This window comes from Poecilia mexicana, unplaced genomic scaffold (genome assembly GCF_051168715.1).
Source record: "Poecilia mexicana isolate PSO_F unplaced genomic scaffold, ASM5116871v1 scaffold_11, whole genome shotgun sequence".
In the NCBI taxonomy this organism is placed as follows: domain Eukaryota; kingdom Metazoa; phylum Chordata; class Actinopteri; order Cyprinodontiformes; family Poeciliidae; genus Poecilia; species Poecilia mexicana.
Window position 1 is genome coordinate 17122580 of NW_028263380.1, and position 23589 is coordinate 17146168.

The 23589-nt window shown below is 41.9% G+C and overlaps 3 protein-coding genes and 1 non-coding gene across 5 annotated transcripts; 2 read left to right on the forward strand and 2 right to left on the reverse strand.

Annotated features, from left to right (window-relative positions):
* Window positions 1–51: 51 nt before the first annotated feature.
* znf687b (zinc finger protein 687b) lies at window positions 52–14850 on the forward strand. Of its 2 annotated transcripts, none has more exons than XM_014990665.2 (10): window positions 52–1381; window positions 3837–6122; window positions 7737–8032; window positions 8122–8306; window positions 9388–9564; window positions 9648–9810; window positions 10494–10847; window positions 10927–11027; window positions 11540–11627; window positions 12281–14850. In XM_014990665.2, the coding sequence occupies exons 2-10, from the start codon at window positions 3851–3853 to the stop codon at window positions 12908–12910; spliced, it is 4266 nt and encodes a 1421-aa protein (XP_014846151.2). In that variant the 5' UTR covers window positions 52–1381; window positions 3837–3850; the 3' UTR covers window positions 12911–14850. The 2 variants fall into 2 exon arrangements, with proteins under 2 accessions (XP_014846151.2, XP_087866447.1); XM_088010321.1 differs by having other exon boundaries at window positions 7791–8032.
* LOC148156443 (small nucleolar RNA SNORA13) lies at window positions 9843–9977 on the forward strand. Its single transcript, XR_015764709.1, has one exon. It is a non-coding gene; the product is annotated as a small nucleolar RNA SNORA13 (small nucleolar RNA).
* Window positions 14851–15282: 432 nt separating the features above from the next.
* aqp10b (aquaporin 10b) lies at window positions 15283–19612 on the reverse strand. The gene is made up of 6 exons (XM_014990666.2): window positions 18750–19612; window positions 18259–18385; window positions 17312–17449; window positions 16628–16746; window positions 15785–16002; window positions 15283–15712 (listed from the first exon to the last, which is right to left on the reverse strand). The coding sequence occupies exons 1-6, from the start codon at window positions 19053–19055 to the stop codon at window positions 15514–15516; spliced, it is 1107 nt and encodes a 368-aa protein (XP_014846152.2). The 5' UTR covers window positions 19056–19612; the 3' UTR covers window positions 15283–15513.
* Window positions 19613–19677: 65 nt separating this feature from the next.
* On the reverse strand, window positions 19678–23331 carry hax1 (HCLS1 associated protein X-1). The gene is made up of 7 exons (XM_014990667.2): window positions 23159–23331; window positions 21917–22167; window positions 21604–21776; window positions 21465–21528; window positions 21259–21392; window positions 20017–20137; window positions 19678–19941 (listed from the first exon to the last, which is right to left on the reverse strand). The coding sequence occupies exons 1-7, from the start codon at window positions 23221–23223 to the stop codon at window positions 19868–19870; spliced, it is 882 nt and encodes a 293-aa protein (XP_014846153.2). The 5' UTR covers window positions 23224–23331; the 3' UTR covers window positions 19678–19867.
* Window positions 23332–23589: the final 258 nt, after the last annotated feature.

The following is a 23589-nucleotide window of genomic DNA, read 5'->3' on the forward strand; positions in this document are numbered from 1 at the left end:
AATGGGGCCTCGTAGTTTTAACAGTGTGTTTTTATAATCTGTATAATAAAAGTAAAACGTGTCGTTTGCGACAGCATCCTTGCAATTTTCCCAACGCTGGCTTGATGGGATGCGTGTGGTCACGTGATGGGGAGCGCACAGTGGTGGAAATTGCGGCGCTTTTCCTTGATTCGAATCTTTTGGCTCCACGTTGACGGGCATCCCGTTCGGATTTTGAACTGCTCTGCATTACAATATCTAGGGAAAATTATGAAAGTCACTATACTACATTTTCAATGTAAGTTCAACTAATATTGTGTATTACAAAACTGCAATTTAAAATGAGTAGTAATGGTGGAAAACGTATTTAAAATTCTTTATTTGTTCACTCATTGTCTAAATCTGTTTATAGATCCCTTCAAAAAATGGTATTTTACCCTACAGGCAAAAGATAAACATTACCATTATCATTTGAGAAAAAGTTAGATGACATTACCCCCTAATAGCTAATCTTAGCCTTTATGATCAAAATAAATTCATGATTCTCATTCTAACCATACTAGTCGCTGGTATTACTTTGAGGAAGGTTTTCCCCTCTTTTGTCAGCTTACAGATGCGTGAGGAGTTTCTTGCACATGCTTCATGTTTGAAGTCACCTGACTGCATCTTCATTTTCCATTCCCACAACTTTCCATTTCATAATTCATAACCAGTAATTGATGGACATACATGCATGTTTTGGCTCACTTTCATACTTCTGAGTCCAGTTCTGAATGGGGCTTAACTCAGCTGCACATTATCTAATGTTTTACTCAATCAGAGGTCTGGCAGAGATGCAAACAAAGATCCTCCACCAATTCTGTACTTAAATGGTTGTCAAACTCCAGTCCTCAAGGGCCGCTGTCCTTCAGTTTTTAGATATGCCACAGGTACAAAACACTGAAATGAAATGGCTTAATTACCTCCTTCTTGTGTAGAGGCCTTCTAATGTCCTAATTATTCTATTCAGGTGTGGTGCAGCAGAGGCACATCTAAAAGTTGCAGGGCATGGCCCTCCAGGACTGGAGTTTGACACCTGTGCATAGTATATGGTTATTTTTCTTTAATGGAATTAAATGCAAAAATAAATAAGTCAAACGTATATTTATCTTACTTTTGAGCAGTGTTCTGATACCTTGCAACAAAATAGGTAAAAAAAATAATTCTGTTTCGTATGAAGCGAGCATCTAATTTAAGCTTGAATTAAATTAGTGAGAACAGCATAGCATTTATTATGATGGCTCCTATCGTTCATCAAAAAGTCTCGGCAAACAGAGACGGCTCCGTCACCAACAGCACACCGCCAGAAGCGCAGCATATTCTGCTGAAAACGAGCTAGGATAGTCGGGAATCGCACATCCAGGTAAACAATCCATAATACATCAAATATTAAAGAAAAATCCCCATCCCTGCCATAATTTTCTCCGTCATCGTCGACCCCTCGAACAGCGGACTCTGGCCGCTCTCAGACCTGACGCCAGCAGACCGCTCCTGTTGCTTTTAACGGCGGAGGCTAGCTCGTTAGCTCGATGACCCCTCTCCGTCTTGGCTGGAGCTCAGCGGCCAGCAGCCACAGACGGAAGGGAATATCGTTAGCTTAAAATAACGGAGCCCGCTGCTACAGAAACGCTGCTTCAAAACGAACCGCCCCAAATGTGGTCACTGTTTTTAAACCCTAGCGTGGTAGTGAAAGCATGATTAAATCGGCGTTACTCCATTCATGGTTTAAAAGACCCGAGCTTGTCACCGGAGGAGGGTTTGGTTGCAGAAACGCCGCCGCTAGCACTCGCCTAGCCGGCTAGTCAGTGCTAGTGCAGGAGACTGAAACACCCATCCAACCTGCTTCAGCTTCCTGGAGCTTGGCAGATCATGTTTAACAAATATGCATGTGACATATCTTGCAAATAACCGACAGGTTTAAAGGTATTATTATATCTAAATATCACATGTATTAAGCCGTTTGCAGCCAGACAGCTTAGGTTCATTGTCAATATCTCAGCTTTTGCTCCCAGGTCTGTTTATTATTATATTTTGTTTATTTGGACGAGAGGATAAATATTTGTACCTTCTTTAAATGTTGGTCTTTATGGTGAATTTTTCGGCAGGAATACAAAAAATGAAATTGTATTGAACAGAGTGGCTCAGAGTCATACCCCAATCACCTGTCAGATAGGAAACAAACAAAATTCATTGAAGTTTGTGTTTGTAAGATGACAGAGAAAGTTAAACGAATGTGAATACTTTTGTGAGGCAACGAAAATTAAGCAATTACCACAATTTTTTTGTTTCACAGTTGAACAGATGTGGTAAACAAATTGAATGATGTTTATTTGCAAGTATGAAGGTATTAAACATTGGCTAAGGAGTTGTTTTTTTGTCTAAATTCTGTATTGGGGCCTCGCAATATATCATTATATTTCACAAAGAACTGTTTGAAATGCAATATTTGTGTGTTATATTCCAAGCTTTGCATGCAGATGATATTTTGAGCATGTTTGATTTAGACCCAATGCAACAGTTACCTGTATCTGACACAGATAAATGAGCCCAAGATGCTGAAAGACACAAACTGAATCAGAAACATTGAACTGACAGATGTGTTTACCACTATTGATAACCTCACTGTGATTTTTAACTTCCTAACATGGAGCAGGCCTGTTCTTTATTTACCAAATGTTGCTATGCTACCCTGCTGGTGAATACAATTTTGCAAAAATTCTGCAACAAAGATGCAAGTTTGAGCTTTTATTTAATACTTCTAAAGCCTCATTATTAGCTCCATGCACTCAAATACAGAAACATCTCTTTTGTCCCTTTTAATTAAATACATCAAAACTGAAATGTTGCCTGTTTTTCTGTCAGCTCATAGAGACGCAGCATGTTTTTTTTTGCTGCACTTTGATTTGAGGTGAGTAAAAACCAGTTAGAGGAGACAGGCTTATGCTTTGATGCACAGATGGAGATATTTTTGTACTTCCTAATTTTCAGTTGAATTCAGAGCTATCAAACCTGCTGCTAATGACCAAATTAAAGCAGGAATTTGCTTATATATATTTATAGTTGAAGTTATTAATTACTTTATTAGTCGAATATTCTGACAATAGAGTAAAGGATTAAAAAAAATCTTCACATTCTGCAGATTATTTTAATTACTTAAGGTAATTTTATACAATAGTAAAAATGCAACAATGAATAATTCAAACATTTTATTAACCAAAATGCAATAATGGTATTCATTAGTGCACGATTGATCATTTGTAGTAAAAGATGCATCTGCAACTAAAAAAAATACTTCTAACATTGACATCTGAAAAACTCAGTCCTTTCTGCTTTACTTAACATTAATAAAGTGTAGAACTAATCTGTTTATTATTCTGTTTATTTATTGCTGTTGAATAGGAGATTTAATTTATTTTTTGCTGAATTTGAACCAGGTAAAGCTAAATTTGCCATTTGGGGAGTTCTAGGTATAACATATTTACAGAAAAAAGTTTTTTTTATTTTTTTATCTTAAACGCAAAAAGTTTTGTTCACTTTTGGCTTAATTCCTGCCCCGAGTAAATTTGTTGTTTCAGAAAATGGCCTTTTGTTTTGAGTCTATTCTAATGATTATTTGATTACTAAATTAGTTGATTATTTCAGTAAGAAGTTAATCACAATTAATCGTTTCAGTCCTACTATATTGTATTCCTTTTGAAAAAGATGTAATGAAGAAGGAAACTAGGCAGGGAATCAAAATCGCCCAGTAAAAGCCTGATCACTGAATTTTCCGTTTTTCCAGATGAATCCTTACGTTTCTGTATTTTCTAATTTTCCAGTAGTGGATCCCGGTATGGGGGACATGAAGACCCCAGATTTTGATGACCTATTGGCAGCGTTTGATATCCCTGACATAGATGCCAAAGAGGCCATACAGTCGGCGCCGGATGAGGCCGAGGGCCCCCACGGACCGGCCGGCGCGCCCCTGGGAAAGCAGGAAGGTGTGGTGGGCGTTGGGTCCTCCCTGAGGCCGCCCAGTCCCTCGGACCCCCAGGCGGACACCTCCATCGTGAGCGTGATCGTGAAGAACAAAGTCCGGCATGAAGCCGTAGACGGCGGGGACGGAGATGCGGAGCAGCACCCCATCGATGTGATCGTGGGGGCGGACGCCGGTCCCCGACTCGGCGCCTGTGCTGAATCCGAAGCGCTCAATCACAACGGTTTTGGAGCTTCCGGTGTTTCCACCACGCCTCTTTCCCTCGGCCAGAACCAGTCCAACGGAGGGCCGTGGTCCGTGAACACTCCCAAAGCGTCCGTAGAAGCGGCCGGTGCCAGTACAGTCAAGCCTCACAAGCAGGGCGGGAACATTTTCAACAGACTCAAACCTCTGGTGGCGCAGGGATCTGGAGATCCGGTGGGTCGGGCCAGAAAGATGCAGCTCCTGCAGCAGCAGCACCAGCAGCAGCAGGACACGGGCCAAGAGAGGGCGGATGCCATCAAAGCCTCACTTCCTTCATCTTCCTCCGTGTCGGCCGGGTCGTCCTCTCCAGCCGGACTCGCCTTGCCGTTCTTTCCGCCGTCGAAGCCTCTGCTTTCAGCTCCTCCTTCTGCACCTTCATCGCAGCCGCTGCTCTCATCTCAGCCTTTCAACGGCGCCCCAAAAGGCGGAGCTGGCGGGTTCCAGCACCAGGTGGAGGAGGACGATTCCGATCCAGATCTGGGGAGTCCTCTGGTGATCCAGGAGAACCCCGACTCGCCGACTAGCGCGCAGATGAGCAGGCGGTACAAGTCTGATTCTGTTCTGTCGCAGCCTGCATCCTCTGCCGCAACCCAACCAAAACCTGGGGACACTCCTTCTGCGTCCGCTCCACAGTCCGGCTCAGTGGAGACTCCACAGGTGGAGGAGAGACATCCAGAACATGTAATAGAGGAGAGAGATTCACCTGAGAGCCCCGAGCCGGAGATGCCAAATTCAGCCGCTCAGGTCCCGGCAAAGCGGTGCTCCAGCCCTGCCGTGGCGTCCACTCCGCCTCCCCCTGAGCTGCGGGTGCCTAAAGAGGAGGAGGAAGAGATGGAGGTGGGAAATGGCATCGATAGGGTCGCGGACGGCAAAGCGGACAAGGGAGAAAGTATGGAGGTGGACGATGGAAAGGCTAAGCCATCTTCCACTGATGGAGGAGAAACAGGAAGTGCTGCTCCTGCTCCCCCTGGAGCTCCATCCCGGCCCCTCAAAGTCAGGATAAAAACCATTAAAACCTCCACAGGTGGGATTACCAGGACTGTGACCAGGGTGGCGTCAAAAGGCGGTGGAAAAGGCTTGGACCCTAAAGGTCAAACTGGGGAACACAGGCTTTTATCAAACAAAACGCAGAAGACGGATGTTTCCCCTGGTCTTATGACGACATCTTCCCAAAAGGTAAGCGCTCTGAACGCTCTGCCCGTTTCTACACTTGCAGCCAGCAGTGTCATGCTCGCCGCCGCCACAAAGGTCCAAAACAAGATGGCTTCCTCGGACAAGGCGAAGGTTTCGGCCACGGCTGTCAGCATCACCAAGTCCGCCGCCCTGCCGGCAACGCCCGCGGTGGCTTCCTCCCCCAAGTTCTCCGTCGCTGCCAGCGGGATAAGCGTTCGCACGGCCGCCAACAAAACAGCCAACGGAGGCGGTGGCACCATCTCGGGCAACGCCGTCCAGCCAAACAAGCCCGCCTCAATAGTCAACAGCACGGGTGCCGTCATCTCCCGCAGCCAGTCGAGTCTGGTGGAGGCTTTCAACAAAATCCTGAACAGCAAAAACCTCCTGCCAAGCTACAAGCCTGACCTCTCAGCCCCTCCGCCGCCCGAGTGGGGGCTCCCGGTGCCCGCCACGGGTTACCGCTGCCTAGAGTGCGGAGACGCATTCGCTCTGGAGCGCAGCCTGGCACGGCACTACGACCGGCGGTCGCTCCGCATAGAGGTCACCTGCAACCACTGTGCCAAGAGGCTGGCCTTCTTCAACAAGTGCAGCCTGCTGCTGCACGCCAGGGAGCACAAGGAGCGTGGCCTGGTGATGCAATGCTCGCATCTGGTCATGAGGCCCGTCACTGTGGAGCAGATGATTGGCCAGCAGGATATAACACCGATTGGTGGTAAGTTGAGGTGCAGAAGCACTCTCACTAAATATTTTGCTGCATTACAGCCACAAATGTTGATAAAACTTCCATTGAATGCATTTAATGTTTTGCATTTAATGGAGGTTAAATGCAAGATTTTTTACTTTTAATGTAAAAGGTGTCTTGACTTATGATCAATTGTCAATTAATGGTATTAGATTAAAATAAGAGCTGGGTAGAGTTCCCAAAAATTTTACTAAGAGTATCACGACTTTAACTTATTTTTACTCAAGTAAAAGGGAAAAGTTATTCTCCCAAGAAGTGACACAAGAATTGAAAAGTATTTAGTAAAAAGTCTAGTCAAGTACTGAGTAGACATCGATCATTTAATATTTAAAACTTACATCACTACATGGACTACTTCAACATATTTTTGCTCAAGTAAAAGTAAAAAAGTATATGGTAAAAAGTCTCCTGAAGTATCGAGTAATTTTTAATATTTAAAAATTAATATTTTTAAATATTAAGTCACCAAATCACTCATCAAAATATAAAGTTAAGTGGAATTTTTGGTATTTCAAGGACCAAAATGGTAAAAGTAACAAAAAATAACAAATCAGTCAAGAAGAATGTCCCAAATCAATTTCTTTCTATAAAAAAACGTATAAAACTTTAACAAAAATTGCATTTGTTTATCTTTTTCTGGTGAATTTTTGGTTAAAAAATGTAAATTTTTCATTCAGTGGGTAGAGAATCACATTTTACTCAAGTAAGAATAGCAATACTTAATAATAAAGTTACTCAAATAAAAGTAAAAAAGTATTGCATAATAAAAATACTCCTTAGAGTACATTTTTTCCCCCGAAAATTTACTCAACGTCCGCTAGCTAGACCGTTTTTATTGTTGCAGTTTGACCGCCATCCAGCAGAGGGCGCTGCTGGTCATACTTAAGCGGAGCCGTTGATACAGAATCAAAGACAGCGGCCATACTAGAACAGGAAAGAGAAACGGTCCAAGCAGAGCCCGGTGTGGGAAGCAAAGTGCACTTCATGTGGTTCTTTTTTAAAACATTTAAACACTCTACAAATTCCTTAAGTTCACGCGGCGAAGCGTCAACTTTTCAACCAAAAATTACTTTTGTGCTACGAAGGCGAGGACATATGTAACAAGCTGAAAAACGGTTGATGTTGATAGCTTTCGCTACACGGAGCGAAGTTTTAACGTTCCTTCAAGAGCAGACAGTATTTCTGTATTGATATCTATGGGGAATTAAGTGTTTCGCATATTTTACTAATATGCTTGAGTTTTATTCTTCTATTCAGCAACAAAAGGTTTCTGTTTTGTTATATTTTACAGATATGTTTAAGTTTCATAATGTGAAAAACCCCCACAATTTTCCTTTTATTCAGTCAGCATTTAGTATCGATTACTGATTTTAAGAAAATGGCTGTTTATCAGTCAGTCAGCTCAGTTAGTTGATGGATAAGATCAATCAACTTTAGATTAATTAATTTGCATCCAGGTTTGGAACTTCACACAGCTTGTGATGGTTGTGAATCACAACTATGCATGCATCTTTTTTCTTTTTATCCATCTTCGCTGACCTCCACCTGTTTGTCCTGCTCGGTGTCCACCGTCTGGCCGTCCAGGCCTGCTCACTTCTTCGTCCTCTCCTCCGGTCTCCTCTCCCTCTGCCACATCAGGGGGTGCCGCCGTCCCCGCAGGCTCCAGTCCCATGAAGGACGCCTCGTCTCCAGCGGCAGCAGGTCCGACTCGACCCGTTCGCCGCGCTCCTCAGGGGCCGCAGGCCTTGATGCCGCTGCCCTGCAAGAAGGCTGAGGGGCTGCAGTACAACAACTTCAAGTGTCCAGAGTGCCAAACGCAATTCTCCAGCAAGGCAGAGCTGGTCACTCACTTCCAGCAGATCAGAGGTGCTCCCAGCTCGGTGAGGATCAAACCCGTATTCTGCTGAGGTTTGTTCATATAAAACATCAACGGATGCTGAATGTTTTTCGAAAATGTTCGTTTTTGCAGACCTGCAGCCAGTGCTCGCCTCCCATGATGCTCCCCAACTCATGTGCCGTGTCCGCCCACCAGAGGATCCACAAACACAAAGCACCGCACGTTTGTCCCGAGTGTGGTGGGACGGCGCGGCAGGCCAGCTTCCAGACCCACCTGGAGGAGGCGTGTCTGCATTTCGCCAGACGCATCGGATACAGGTGGGCAGACAGCTGTGTGAAGATGAAACCTCAGCTTTAATAACAGCAAGAGGGGAAAAATATGAAGAATAACGTAGGACTATAGCGATTAATCGTGATTAATTGATTACACAAATAATTCTCAACTAATTTAGTAATCATTTAATTGCTATTGAGTATACAGACTCTAAAAAAGGTCAATTTCTAAATAGACGACACACTCGGAACATATTAAGCCTAACTTTTTTTCGTCTGTACTTATATTTTACCTAAAACTCCTCAAGTGGCATAATTTTAACTTCACTTGGTTAAAAAAATCTACTAAGCAGCCTTTGCATCCAATTATTAACCGATTAATCCAAAAACGTTTTCTGATGTCAATCAGTTATTCAAATAACAAATTGGCACAGTGTGCAGATTTCTCATTTAACCAGTTAACACTTTGCACAAGATTTGAAATGCATTAATAGATACAAATAAATAAATGATTCAGTTCTGTTTTTAAATATGAAAATGAATATTTTATTGCCTAAAATGGAGCATTCTGTTAGTGAAAGCTTGATCATTTGTAGCAAAAGGATGCATCCGAAACTAAAATAATACTCCTAATATCAACATGCGAAATGCTCAGACATTTCTTCTTAACATCAATACAGTGTAGAGCTGATCTGTTAGCTAGTGTTTTTATTGATAACTGAAAAACAAACGTTTAAAAGATTTACTTTACAGAATTTGAACCAGATGAAGCTAAAACTGTCATTTGAGGAATTCTGGGTAGAATAAATTTACACACAAAGACGGTTTTTCATCTTAGATGAAAAATATATGTATATTTTGTACATTTTTGGCATAATTTTTGTTTTCAAGGTGGTGTTTTCTCAGTTTTAAGTTTTGTATATTCCAGTTAATGATTATTCTATTCGTAAATTAGTTAACGATTATTTCAACAATCGATTAATCGTGATTAATTGTTGCTAATCGTGATCAGTTGTTACCAGTTGTGATTAATTGTTGCTAATCGTGATTAATGCAGTCAGTAGATTCATCCAACCCGGCAGGTGCAGCAGGTGTGGTCAAGATGGTGTCTTTCTGCTCCTTCCAGGTGCTCAAGCTGCCAGGTTGTGTTTGGAGGCCTGAACTCCATCAAGTCCCACATTCAGACAGCTCACTGCGAGGTCTTCCACAAGTGCCCCAGCTGCCCCATGGCCTTCAAGTCCTCCCCCAGCGCCCAGAACCACATCAGCACCCAGCACCCAACACTAACTGGAGGACAGGCCAAGTACGTCCCCCTCCTCCACCCATCCAAAGCTCTTCTTTATTTGAATTTTAAGAGGACCAAATGTTTTTCCTCTCTCTTTACAGGATGATCTACAAGTGTGTGATGTGTGATACGGTTTTTACCCAGAAGCCCCTGCTGTACATGCACTTTGACACTCATTTAGCCAAGCAGAAAGTGCATGTGTTCAAGTGTCCCGACTGCACCAAGCTCTACGCCCAGAAGGGGTCAATGATGGAGCACATCAAGGTGTGTGTTTGGACCAGAACATTTCCTGTCGTCGCCTTCATGTGTTGCCCGTCCATTGCTCTCTACAATGAATGTGGTGTCAGAGAAGGCGAACATTAAACCTTGGGTCAGCCTTAGCGGGGTTCCTCCATGGTGACCCTGTCCTAAGTTCTGCACCAAGAACATCCCTGCAGTCTTAATTCAGCTTCAGTTCATTACCAGGGTTCTGCAGAACCCGATGAGCGGCTGAGGAGTCCGTTCAGCCGTTTGGTTCAGGCTGCTGGAGCAGGGCTGCATCTAGAATTTAAAGGGCAGAGGCCCCTGGCCCCACCAGGAAAGAAGTGTGTCTGTGTGTAAAGAGTTAGATTAGAGCGCTGCTATAGATGTCTCTTAGTTATAGATGTCTCTGTCCATTAGTCTGTCCATCCATCTGGACATCCATCCAACTGTCCATTAGTCTGTCCATCCATCCATCCAACCAACTGTCCATTAGTCTGTCCATCCATCTGGACATCCATCCATCCTTTTGTCCATCCGTCCATCCATCCATCCTTTTGTCCATCCGTCCATCCATCCATCATCCATCCATCCAGAATCCTGTCTGCTGTAGAAGTATCCGCCATTACAGAGTCACCTCTTCTCTAATGATGCATTGAGGTTCTGTGAACTTCTGCTCTGTAACGTTTTCCTGTGGTTCTGCTCAGACGGCTCACAGAGGCCCATCAGCCAAACCTGATTCTCAGCCCGACGCCTCCAACTCCTCCTCGGCTCCCACCAACTCCTCTAGTCCTTCTGGCCTCAAGTCGAAATCCTCTGCGAAGCCCGACACCTCGGACGGCGAGGACTGGGGGCGGGAGCAGGAGGAGGAAGACGAGGAGGAGGATGACGACGACGATGAAGGGGATGAGGACTACGAAGCCCCGGGAGGCCAGTCTTCTGGCAGCGCCGGGGTCGGGGGTCATTCCAGCGCCGTGAGCGAGTGGACCTGCCCTCAGTGCCAGACCACCTTCACCGACAACGAAGACTACCTGAGTCACGTGAAGATGGAGCACGGCAAGGTGACGCTCCAGACGCTCAAACAAATGGGACCATCTGAAGAACAGCGTTGTTTATTTTGTTCCTCTGTTTTTGCTCCAGTTTCCCTGTCGTATCTGCGGCGGGACGTTCAGCACTTCTTCCAGCCTGCGGCGTCACGAACGCGTCATTCATGAGGGCAACAAAAGGATCTTCCATTGCCAGTGAGTCGCTTTCATCAGTGACGAAAAAGGTTTCAGAGTAACCCAGTAAAACAAATTAACAATTTAGTGCATCTCAATGAATTACATTAACTTTAAAAGTTAATTTAATGCATAATTTTAATTCAAAAAGTGAAACTCTGAGTTATAATTTAAGCTTTAGATTTTATTTAGATTATCCTGAAAATTATTATAGACTTTGCTTTGTAATTGTGTACCTTTTTCTACTGGTTCTTCCTTCCACTGAACTTTTATTCAGCTCTCTTTAACAGATGCCTTGACATGTATTAATCGATGTGTAATAAATCTATTTGGTCACTTTCTAAGCATCTTCTAATTTGCTTGTAGATTCTTAAATTATCACCTCCAATTTGTAATTAATTTTTTAAAACTCTAAATTAAATTGTTTGATATTCAGATGACATATTCTGGCCACTAGAGGGCACTAAGAGCGCTTTCTACCTGTGTGTGACATTTTAATAAAATTTTACATCCGTTCTTATGTGTTTATCCAGGTTTTGCACAGAAGGCAAAAGAACATTTGGCAGCCGGTTCTTGTTGGACAAACATATCCGACTCCATCACAGAACAACAGACGGACAAGTGAGTAAAAAATTTAATTAAAAATTTAATTTAAGATTCAGGTCAGAGTTCTGCAGCATTGGCCATGTCTGGGTTTTCTGTTGCATATTACATTAGTTCAAAATGCTTCTTCTGTTCCACAGGTGACCTTTGACTAGAAATCAGTTAATTTAAACTAACTGGATTTCTGACAAAAGCGGTCTCTGTAGAATGTGCTTGTGAAAATATATATATCTTAATTTAAATAAACATTAGGATAAAAAGTATCCCACTGTCTGTAAATATGTTCAACACAGAGCTCCTTGAGTGGCCTGGCTTTAGCTTCACCTGGTTCAAATTCTGTAATAAAATTATCAAGAATTCTTTGCATCCAATTAGCAATCGGTTAATCCCAAAAATTAGTTTGATGCTAAAAATAGCATCATATTGGCGCAGATTTTTTATTTAACCACTTAAGCCTTTATTGTAGAATATTTGTTATAAACTAGTAGAGGCAAATTAAAAATTATTCACTTCTTAATAAGCATCATGCAGAAACATAAGGAGTGAATTGGTGAAAAAAATCTTTGAAAAACAAAAATCAGATTGAAATGATTTGCTTCCCATCCGTGGGGATAAATGTGTCTATCTGAGCCCTCATGTTGTTGCTATTTTCTTGCTTTGCTTGCGCTCAGGGTCCTCCACTGACCAGGAAGCGAGCTGCTACAGGAGGCGACGGACCGGGCAGCTCCTCGGAGCTCGACGGCGAAGTCGGACCTCCTGCAGGCCGGGCAGCAGATGAGGAGGAGAGTGCCACAGAGGACGGTGGCGGCGGCGGTGGCGGCGGCATTGGCGTTGGCCCCGCAAAGAGAACCAGGGCATCGGTGGCGTCCACGTCATCAGCGCCTGGAGAGCTGGAGGACGAGGACAGCGTCTTCCGCTGCGTCCCCTGCGGCTTCTCCACGGAGGACGGTGCTGAGTTCCAGCGCCACATCCCGCAGCACCGCGGCGACACCGCCGCCTTCCAGTGCCTGCAGTGCGGCGTCTGCTTCGCGTCGGCCGGCTCCCTCAGCAGGCACCGCTTCATCACCCACCGGGTGCGAGACACGCAGAGCGACACGGAACGCGGCGCCCCGCGCGCCCCCGGCTCGCCGAGCGCCTCCCCCGGCGCCGCCTCCCCGCTGGCACACCTGGAGGACGGCGACGGGAACCTGGGCTGCAAGGTGTGCGGGCGGCGCTTCGACAAGGCGACAGACCTCAACACGCACTTCAGGACCCACGGCATGGCCTTCCTCACCGCACACAAGACAGACAAGCCCCAGTAGGGGGCGCGGCGCGGAGGCTGCTGCAGAACATGAATGTTGATGAAACTTTTTTTTTTTTTTTTTTTTTTTTTTTAGCTCACCCTGAAACATTTTACTCTCTACGGTGCCGCCTCTGTGCGACTTTAGCTGCATGTTTGAACTTGTTACACCTGTGCTAGTCTCGTGAGAAGCTCTTCCTGGGTCAGAAGCCTTTGTATCGGACCTGAGTGAAGCTGGAACTCCACCGTCATAAAGTTGAATGAAATTTGTGTCAAATGTTTGTGCTGCTAAGATTTTTAAGATAACTGTTCCAGAGGTCATCAAAGGCCAACCTGCCCCCCGATATTTACAAAATATGGTGTCAATCAACTGTGCTACATTTGTGTAGCAAAGAATTTCATTTGTGCTATTATAATTAAAATAAATTTTAAAAAAAGTTTCCGGAGATCAAAGGTCAATCATCTCCCCCAACATTTACAAAATCAAACAAAATGTGATGCTAAACTCTACAGCTGTGCGGCAAAACATTTTGTGCCACCGTTTCCAGATGTTATAAAAGGTCACCTAATTCCCCCACATTTTGTTTTTGCCGTTATAATTTTTAAGGTTCAAAACGAAAAGTTGCCAAAGTCAAAAAGGTCAACCAGCCCCCACCCCAATAGTTACAAATAAAAAAATTAATCTGGTACCGATCAACTGCTGTTTGTGCAGCGAAAATTTACGTTTGTGCTGCCATCATTTCAAATATGTAGTTTCCAGAGGTCAAAGGTCAGCCAGCTCCCCCAACATTTACAAAATCAAACAAAATATGGCATAAGATTTTGCTGCGGTTGTGCAGCAGTTTTCATTACAATTTTTAAAACAAAATAAAAAAGTAGTTCCCAGAGGTCAAAGGTCAACCTGACCTCCTCTCTCCCACATTAAGTAAAAACAATTGATCGACACTTAATTTGCTTGATCATATTTAAATGTGGAGTATCTGATATGACCTTTGATACCCTTTGGAACAAGTTAATATCTGAAATAATAGCAGCACAAGCGAAAACATTTTTTGCTGCACAAACCAAGTTTCCGTTCAATTTGACGAATGTGGGAGGCCGACTTCACTCAGGTTTTGTTTTTATCAGCCGTTTTTACCTGTTCTCCCATTTCTTCCACTCTTCACCGAATGCATCCGCGCATTTCGTCTGCACGCCGTGCGGCCCGCCTCAAACTCCTCTCTCGTTTTTTTACGCCCGCCGTCTCCCGAGGCGCACGAGAGATATCCGAAGCATGAAGAGGAGCGTCTGGAGAAACTGACACTGTTTTTTTTTTTTTTATGTTGCGATATTTATTTATACTAAATACGTCACTGCTGTTTGTATCTTAGAGTCATGAGATGAAGAGGTTGCAGGAAGTCTGCGACCCGGTTGGTGTGAATAATCTGTGATGTTGTTGATCGTTTAAGCTAGAAAAAGAAAGATCAGACTTCCTGTCAGTAGTATCGGTGTACAAGTTTTTGCCATGTAAATACATACAAGTACACTAAGAAAGCATTCTGGTTTTAGTAACTTACTATGATAATGTGAATATGTGTAGTATTTGTACTTGTACTGTTCCACTCCCCCTCCTCAAACTGACTAAAGTTAAAAACCCTCCCAGAGTTAGTTACATGTTGAGAGAAGGTGTGTCTTAACGTGTATGAAAACAAAAGGTTTCTATTTAAGGCGGTTCTTTTGTAACTACAGGATCAGTGCTTGCTGTACCCACTTTTCTTTTCTATGTTCAAGCCCTCACAGTGACATGACGGAGGTCTATGAGTGGACTTTGTATCTTTTTTATATGTCATATCATATTTATATAGCTCTATAGTGGCAATTTCATGTCATTTTATTTCCCATGCTTGTGGTCTGCTTGCTGAAATGCCATACACTTCTGTGCTGTTTGGAAATAAATGTGGAAAATATCTAAAATGTGCAAAAGTTTAACTGAGGCCTTATTTAAAGTGGGTTTTATGCACAGGAATATTTTCAGCAAATACACATTTTCGGTTACATGGAAATTTGTAAGCTAATTACACGGTTCTGCATTTTCTTTGGAAATCAGATCTGGGAATTACTTCACATCTAAGTTGAAAGAGTTCTTGTTCCAAGGCAGAAAACTGAAAAATTTTTTGTGGGTCACAAGAATTATATCTTGATTAGTTCACATCTTTCTTGGCTGGCCAGAGCGACGCTGCGTCATTCAGTAATAAATCTGAATGAACAAAGATCATGTGGAGTTCCTCAACGCTCGATTCTTGGCGCACTTTCTCCGTTATCTCAATGCTCGAATCGGAAAGTAACATCAAACTTCCCGAACTACTTTAGATTGACACCGTCTGTGTTCCCAGATCCCATCTAGATCTCATATCCTTGTTCTGATTCAGTTTTTGAATTTTATTAAAGTTCAGAACTAAACTGTTTCTGAACAGACTCTTGGGTTACTCAGAAATAGCAAATTAAATTTATGATCATCATTAAATAGCTGTAAAGGTTCTTCCAAGGAATTCTAAGGCTGATAGCTTGTTTTGTCTGATAACAGACTTCCTCAATCAGATCCTTCAGTATGTCAGCTTTAGTCTTTGATAAAGGACAATTTGACAGCTATGCAGACTTTCCAATGCTTGGTTCCACTCCCTCCAGCTCCAGAGACTTTGCCTCGGTGGTTTCTTGACATGAAGGCTGATCCTCCGGAGAGAGGGATGCATGGTGGACTTCAACCAGCATCTCATAGATCAGAGTTCCTACCAAACCGCCGATGCAGGGAGCGACTAACGGGACCCACCACCAACCACGTCCAGCCCTATAACATAAACATTAGGTAAGAATGAGGGATAACATTTGGGAGGACGTAATGACAACAACAAAAAATAACCTGAAAACGTCATCTCCCCAGCCAGCAATGTAAGTGAAGAAGCGAGGTCCAAAATCTCTGGCCGGGTTCAGGGCGTATCCGCTGTTTGATCCCATGGAAACGCCGATAACTAGGACCGTGGCTCCGGCCAGGAGGGGCTGAAGATAATCGGGAATGGAGGTGTTCCTCTGGTCCCCTAAAGCCAGGATACACAGCAGCAGAGCAGCGGTGCCTATCACCTGCGAGACATCCAGTGGGTTAAACTTAAATAATGCTTTCATGCGTTTGCCCAATGTCGGTTTTACAAGACAGGTCGGTTCAAGGATGTCTGTCGATTAATTTTTTTATTAGATTACAATTTGTTCCGATCGATAACTAATAATAACGTCTCCTTAAACCGTCTTTCCATGTTGTAATTCGCCCGCCATCCAGCAGTGGGCGCCGCTGGTTATAAACAGAGCCGTTGATACAAAAACAAACATGGCGGCTTTTCCAGAGAAGAAAAGCCTCTCTTTTGAAATATTAACACCCGATACGGTCGTTATCACTTTAATAATGCTAATTTAACCTAGCTATGTGAAAAATGACGTTAACTTAACCAAGAATTACTAATGTGGTACAAAGGTGAGGATATGACGACAGAAAAGCGGAGGGCAGCCATTATTTGCATCTTCTTGGATGTCTGAAATGTAAAAGAAATATACATTTTACATTCTCCCATGTATGGAAACCTAAGGCCCAACCTGTATTTTAGCTTAAGTAAGGGAACGTTACATGTCATTGCTTTGACAGTTCACGGCTGTGTTGCTGAAGTTAAATATGAATTTCTCATGTCTTCCAGATAAAACAGTAACTATATCTGACCTGGTCCAAGAAGCCTCCCCCCAAACTGAGGTATTCAGCTGGGTAAGTGCTGAATATTCCTGCTGTAGCCGTCTGACCCGTCACCGTCAGCTGACCCCCGCTGTAACTCAGGATGGCGTCTGCAAACATTTTATTCAAACTCAATAAAATGGACTTAAAATTTGAAAGGTTTTTATGGCAACAGTAGGGTTGGACGTAAAAATGTCAACTTTATATTTTATATACCAAAGTCGATCTCCAATTTTAATATTTTTCTCACTTTTTTTATTTTAAAGAAATTGCAAGTGACAGCAGAAAATATTTTTCAACAACTGGCTTTTATTTCAATCATCTCTAATGTGAATTGACCTGAAATCAAATTTCAAATAATTAGAAGATGTAAAACACACTTGTCAAACAAGATGGTAATTCTTGGGCGCGCTGACGTCACATATGGGAACCAAAGAAGTGAATTGTTGGGGGCGGGGAGGAAAGAAGAAAAAAATCCAGATTCACATTGTAATGATATGAAAATTTATTTTTAAAAGATTTCCATGAATGAATGTAGAAACTCAGAGCAACAGAACCTGTTTTTAATAATAACTCAAAGTTTATTAATTATTTTCATAAAGTCCGTAATAGTACGGAGGACTAATAGTGCCTGTACATGGTGCCAGCGATTTAATGTTTTGCATGTGGACTCACCGTAGTACTGCAGACCAACTGTGGCTGCACCCAGAAAGGCTCCAAATATTTGGGAGAAGGTATACAAAGGGAGTTTCATCCATGGATGTCTGCCCAAAACGCACAAACTCAGCGTAACCGCAGGATTCAGGTGAGCCCCTTTGAAAATAAACAATCTGATTTACCAAAAGCACATTCTGCATCTGTCAGACTGAACAGGTTTCAGCTAATTCTGTCAGAATTTTTCAAAGGTAAAATAAATGGTATTTTAAAGTGTATTCTTTGTTATATAAATCCTGTAGGCAGGATAACTTGAGTATTCATATTGTATTTTGATTTTTAAGTAGTAACTAGTTACTTTTACTCAGTTACATTTACTTGAGTAACTTTTTGGAAAAACTTTAAGAGTACTTTTTACTTTTACTTGAGTATCTTTCTTATGAAGTACCACTACTCTTACTTGAGTAGTATTTCAGGATACTCTACTCACTGGGAGTAACTTCACTGAATGATGAACAAAAATGTTTTACAGGCTCCTGCAGCTTTTGTTAAAGTTTTACAGTGAAAGAAATGGATTTGGAAAAATGTTTCTTTTTTTTAGTAATTATGTTATTTGTATAAATTGGTTTCATTTTGACCTATAAAATAGCAAAATTTCCACATAACTTCACGTTTTGTTCTGTCTGATGATGTAATGTTTTGATCTGTTACTCATTACTTGAGTAACTTTTATACCAAATGCTTTTTCACCCTTGAGTAATTCTTTGGACGGCTAGTTTTCACTTTTACTTGAGTAAAAATATGTTGAAGTAGAGCTACTCTGACTTGAGTACATTTTTTGGGTTCTCTGGCCTCCTCTGCATCTTCCAGTCGGATAAATTAAATTCAAGTAAACTGTTATCGCTGCAATATACATCTGGTTGGGAACCACGCCCTTACATAAAGCAGAAGAAATCAAAGTATCTTACCTGAGACTCCACGGGACACAAAGACCCCAAACGTCACCCCCAAAGCAAAGCCAAGGTTGATCGAAAGATACTGGCCATTTTTTTCTTGAGACGTCGTCACCTGTGCGACGGTGCCGCATCCAAACAACTGCAAACACACAGAGACTTTTCTGAGCGCTGCAGGAGGAGTCAAAAATGTCCATGAATGAGCTGAGCAGAGAGTAGAAACGAGTTTCTATTTTAAGCTGGTGGGTAAAAACATTAAGATCGGACACATGCACTCGGTTTTTATAGACTTCACTTCTGATTAACCTGCTTTATGGTCTGTGCTGTAAATGTTCATTGCTCTGGAAGGAGAGAGACTAATTAGGGGTAAAACAACATTAACACACCTCGTCTCTCAAACTGTCTCCATTTTGTTTGTTTCTAAAAAAAAAAAAAAGAGGGGGCAAAGTTAAACTTTTCTGCAACACGAAGCAGTTTAGCGTCTCTCATTCATGAATTTTACTCACAATCATGATGTAAACTCCGAGGCATTCGGCCAGGCATTCCCTGACCAGAGAGTTTCTGATCCGGCACCTCCTCAGCAGCCTCTCCATCCTGCAGACGCCCTCTGACCCCAGGTGAGCTCTCTGAGACGCTGCGGCGGTCAGGTGTGTGTGTGATCTGCACAGCTCTGCTGCTTCTGCCTCACTGAGCACAGTTTGCCCTCTGATGCTGGACTTCAGGGCTTGCGTCATAGACTTTATTGCAAGGCTGAGGCGTTTTTTTTTTGTTTTTTTTCCCAGCAGAGGAGAGAAGATTATTCTACGTGACATTCTGAGAGCAGAATCAAAGCAGGAGGAAGGATTTACTGGATCTGAGCTACAGCTGATAGAAAAGAGCTGATTTCAGCTCCTTTCTGATTGGTTATTTCCACACTGATTCAATTTCTTCCCCTTTTTTATGAAAAGAAAAAAAGTATTGATATTACTGTTAAGACATTTTATAAGGTGTTGGGCAGTAACTGAAACACTGTAATTCTACCTAAATACATTAAGTTAAAAATATTCATTTATTTTGCTTGGTCATTTTTAACCGCAAGAACAGAATCAGAACAGAAGAAACTCTCCTATTTATTTGTCTAAAATATTTATCCAAGCAATTCCAGATGTAGACAAACTTATAAAATTAAAAAACAAAAATTAATTTAAAGATCCACTTTCCCAGATTTGAAAGTTTAAGAATAAAGTTCAACACAATAAATAACATTCGTTATTGGGAAACTCGTCTCCAAACTTCCAGATGTTTAAATATCAAACAATTAAATAAAATACAAACTAAAGTTTAAATTCTTCCTTAAGATTTTGTATTTCAAATGTTTTTATTCCAGACTGCATCACTTTATGAAAAAAAGAGGAAGAGTTTAATGCTGGTGAAATAAAAACGCAAATATCAAAGTTGTGTAAATATATTACGTCTTTATTTGATTCTTTTTCACATTTCTTCCACTCACTCTGCCTTTTTTACAAAAATAAAACATTTAACTGGACTGTTTGTTCTTGATGCGACTAGTTTTAATTTCCTGTTTGTATCAAACACACGTTCTCCCTTTAGAAACCAAACAGAGGACGATACTTTAGTTTATTTCTTATTTAAATCCTCCGAAGAACCGAGAGAATAACGAGTCGTCGTCCCGCAGATCTGAGAAACGATTCGAATCTCCTGGAGAAACAAAAAACAGAGCTGCTGTTTATTTATTCATTTAGTTCAGTAAACCCAGCCTGGAGCACAGCTGACCTGGGAGAACCGGTCCGGTCTGGCGGTCCGGTCCATCCAGCCGCTCCGGACCTCCTGAGCGGGTCACCGTGGTCTTCTGGTTGCCGTGTCCGTCTCTGACCGTTCGCCGCTCCTCCACAGTCTGACACGCAGCGAGAGGAAAGCAGGAGAATATTTACACCCATCCTCTGGTTTTATTCCATTTTTAAAACTATGTTTTATTGCTTGATGTAGTATTTTTCTTTCTAACACAACGGTTGGAAAGAAAATTTTACTTGAACATGAAACATAAAGTCAACTTTTAAATAAGTATAAGAATTAATTTTAACAATCTAATGTCGTTTCACTCCATATGAAAACAATTAAAAGTTTATTGTTATTTATTGAATCTGTAAAATTGAATTTCAAGTTAATTTTTAATTTTTTGAAAATTTCTTATTAGCTGATTTGTTGCTTTTTGAAGTTTTTCAGCTGTCAGAGGATTTATTTAAATTATTATTTCTGCAGGTCAGGTAATAATCAGTCCTGTGGGATTGAGTTCAGCTTTCTAAAATCAAACAGCTTTAATCCCAGTTAATTCATGACTTAACAGATAATTTAAGAGCCAGGTGGGTTTGGATATTTTTTTTCCTTTAATGAATGAAATCATAATTTGAAAGCTGCTTTTTGTACTTACCTTAATCTTTGTCCAACATTAAAACGTGCTTGATGTTCTAAAACATTTACGACTCATGGAAAAAACAAAACTACGTAAAATCCGCGAGCAGAAACACTTTTTTGCAGGATAGATAATCCCAAATCCCATTCTTCTCTCCAAACTCAAATTAGCACAGTGGGATATTTAGGTGATTTTTAAGCATAAATATAAAAGTTTGCAATGAATTTCATGTAATTCTTCAAATTTGTGGAGCTTTAAAGATGCAGGTTGTGAAAAACTTTGGAAGGAAAAAAAGATTTTGAAAATGCAAAAATAAATAAAGTCTGGAAATAGAAACATTTTTCCGTATATATTCTGATCTGGACGATGCTAAATTTAAATGATTCATTTCTAAAATGATGTTAGAATCGTGAGAAAAGAACATTATTACAATTAAATAACTAAACAAATAAGTGTAAATTATATACACTTATAGAAGCATATAAGTGTATACACTACTAATATTGAAATTATTTTCTATATTAATAGAAAATGTGAATAAGTACGCACACTTTTTAAAAAAATAAATCTATATTTTGATGGAAGAACGTTTAGAAAGAGCTCACCCCGTCGGGTTTCACCACCTTGGTGACGACGACGGACTGGAAGAAAGACCGGCTCTGTGGTTCGCTCGGGTTCTGACCGACAGGAGGGGTCAGAATCTGATCCAAGCCGCCTGACGACACGGCAGAGTCCAGATCTGCACGGAAAATTGACAAAAAAAATCAAACAAAAAAAAAACGATACAATCCAAATCAAAGGCATTGCCTACCTCTGTCTTCTTTAGCCTCTGGACCTGGAGTTCTCTGCGGTGCCTCGCCCCAGAAATCATTGAACTGTTTGGAGACAATAAGAAAATCTCAGAGACTTGTTGAATGTGAGCTGAAAAAGCAGTGAAGTCTGTCATGCACCTTAGAGAAAGGGCTCCAGCCATTAAAAGGCGGCGACTCAAACGAAGGTCGGCGATCTGGGTGCGGCCGGCGGACGTCGCCGTCGGGTGATTTGAGCATAAAGTCTCTGAGAGGATTCCCACTGCTCTCTGATCTGCCCTGAGGTGGAGACGGAGGCAGGATCCTGGGAACACCTGAAACATAAAACAAAGAAAATACATTTTTCATTGGGAGGCTCTGAGGCAGAGCAGGAATCCGTCTGCTGGAGACGTTTCCCAGCTAGACATCACAACCCAGAGCCCAGATAACGGACATGTTGGCTCCGTTTCCGCACCAAAGTGTCCCGACTCCGGATGTCCCTCCCAGCGGCCCAGCTGGGAGAAGATCTCCTCCATCTCCCTGAGGACGTGGCCGAACACGGCCGGCTCCTGGAACCTCATCCCGTCTGGACCCAAGCTGAAGCCAAACCTCCAGGCTCTGTCCAACGGGTCCTGCTGGTCCCTTCTGAATCCATCGTAGTAGAATCCTTCTTCCTCATCATCCTCGTCGTCATCATCATGAGTCATTGCGTCAAAGAAGGGGTCCCTAGAAAAACAAAGAGATTAATGTTCCTGCAGCCGCTATGTCCTTCTATTATGCTACTGAGCAACAAGTTCATGCTATTCGTTAGGGTGGAAATCAAGCACTTCTTAATTTGAACTAAGTACCCATAAATAAACAGCAACCTAAAGTTCACTTACAAATATACCACTACAATATTTTACAACAGCAACAAGTCCATAAAACAGGAATGTTTGTTTATTATGATTTGACCTTCTCAATTTACATCATTTGTTTTGTTTCTATTAATGGTTTCTACATTTTACATTGCAACTGTCCTACAGAGTGGTTGTTGTTATTAATAGAAAGCAAAGCAGAAAAAACTGCTGAAGTGTTGATATCTACATGATTTTCCTTTTGAATGGATTTTGTCTCTCCTGGCAGCAGTCACTTGTGCATCAGTTTTTCCTACCACTAAATTTTCCAGCATTATCTTGGCATATAGCAATCTGTAAAGAGCCTGTAAAGAGCTTTTGTGTCTCACCCTGCCTGTCATTAGTTCAGTGGCTGAACTAATGAATGCATATAATAAACAAAATTTACCTATTCAAAATTTATTTTGTTTTGTACTGATTCAAGAAATTTTCTGAAAAAATTCAGATTTATTGAAATGTACTGCAGAATATTGACAATTACTAAAAAAAATTCTGGCTCAGATGGGGCTTATGTTTCTGATTTAAAATATTTTAACCACTTTTCTGATCAAAAGCCACTGCCAGCTGCTCACTGGGGACTGTTAACCCCTAAAGGTCAGAACCTAGAACCGCCCCTGGCACCGACTGATTAGGAGTGACCTCAACAGATCATGGATCTTGACGCTAAAATGAGCAGCAGCTCAGTTAGATGATGGACCCCTGTTGTTTTCCTGGCAGAAATAAAACCACTAATCTTGTCCTAGACGGAGCTGGCTCGTTACCTAACAGCGGCTAACTTCTACCTTCTGATTTAGTTTTAAAAAACAAAACGACAAACTGACCTTCTTCCTCGGAAGTGTCCTCCCGGGACCCCGAAGAACCCGCGGAATAAATCAAAAACACTCATTTACTCACAGCTCAAGATAAGTCGTTAAATCATAACTAGAAATGCGAACTACGAGCGAAAAGAGGTGTCAGCGATGCTACAAATGTCAACAGAGACGTAAAGCGCTCTGGAATGTTCCGCACGCATGACGCAATGTGTCGCAAAGAGACAGTTACCGTAAAGACAGTAAAAACACGCGCACTAATTTACTAAAATGAGTTCAAATAACCTAATAATCAGGATAATTACTCCAGCAGTAATGATGTGACTGAAATATATACTGGCAGAGCCACTAATTATTCCAGTGAAACACTCTTTAGGTATAAATGAGTTGGAATTTGTAGATAAAAAAATGCATTCAGATTAATTTACGGCGCCCGTATTTCC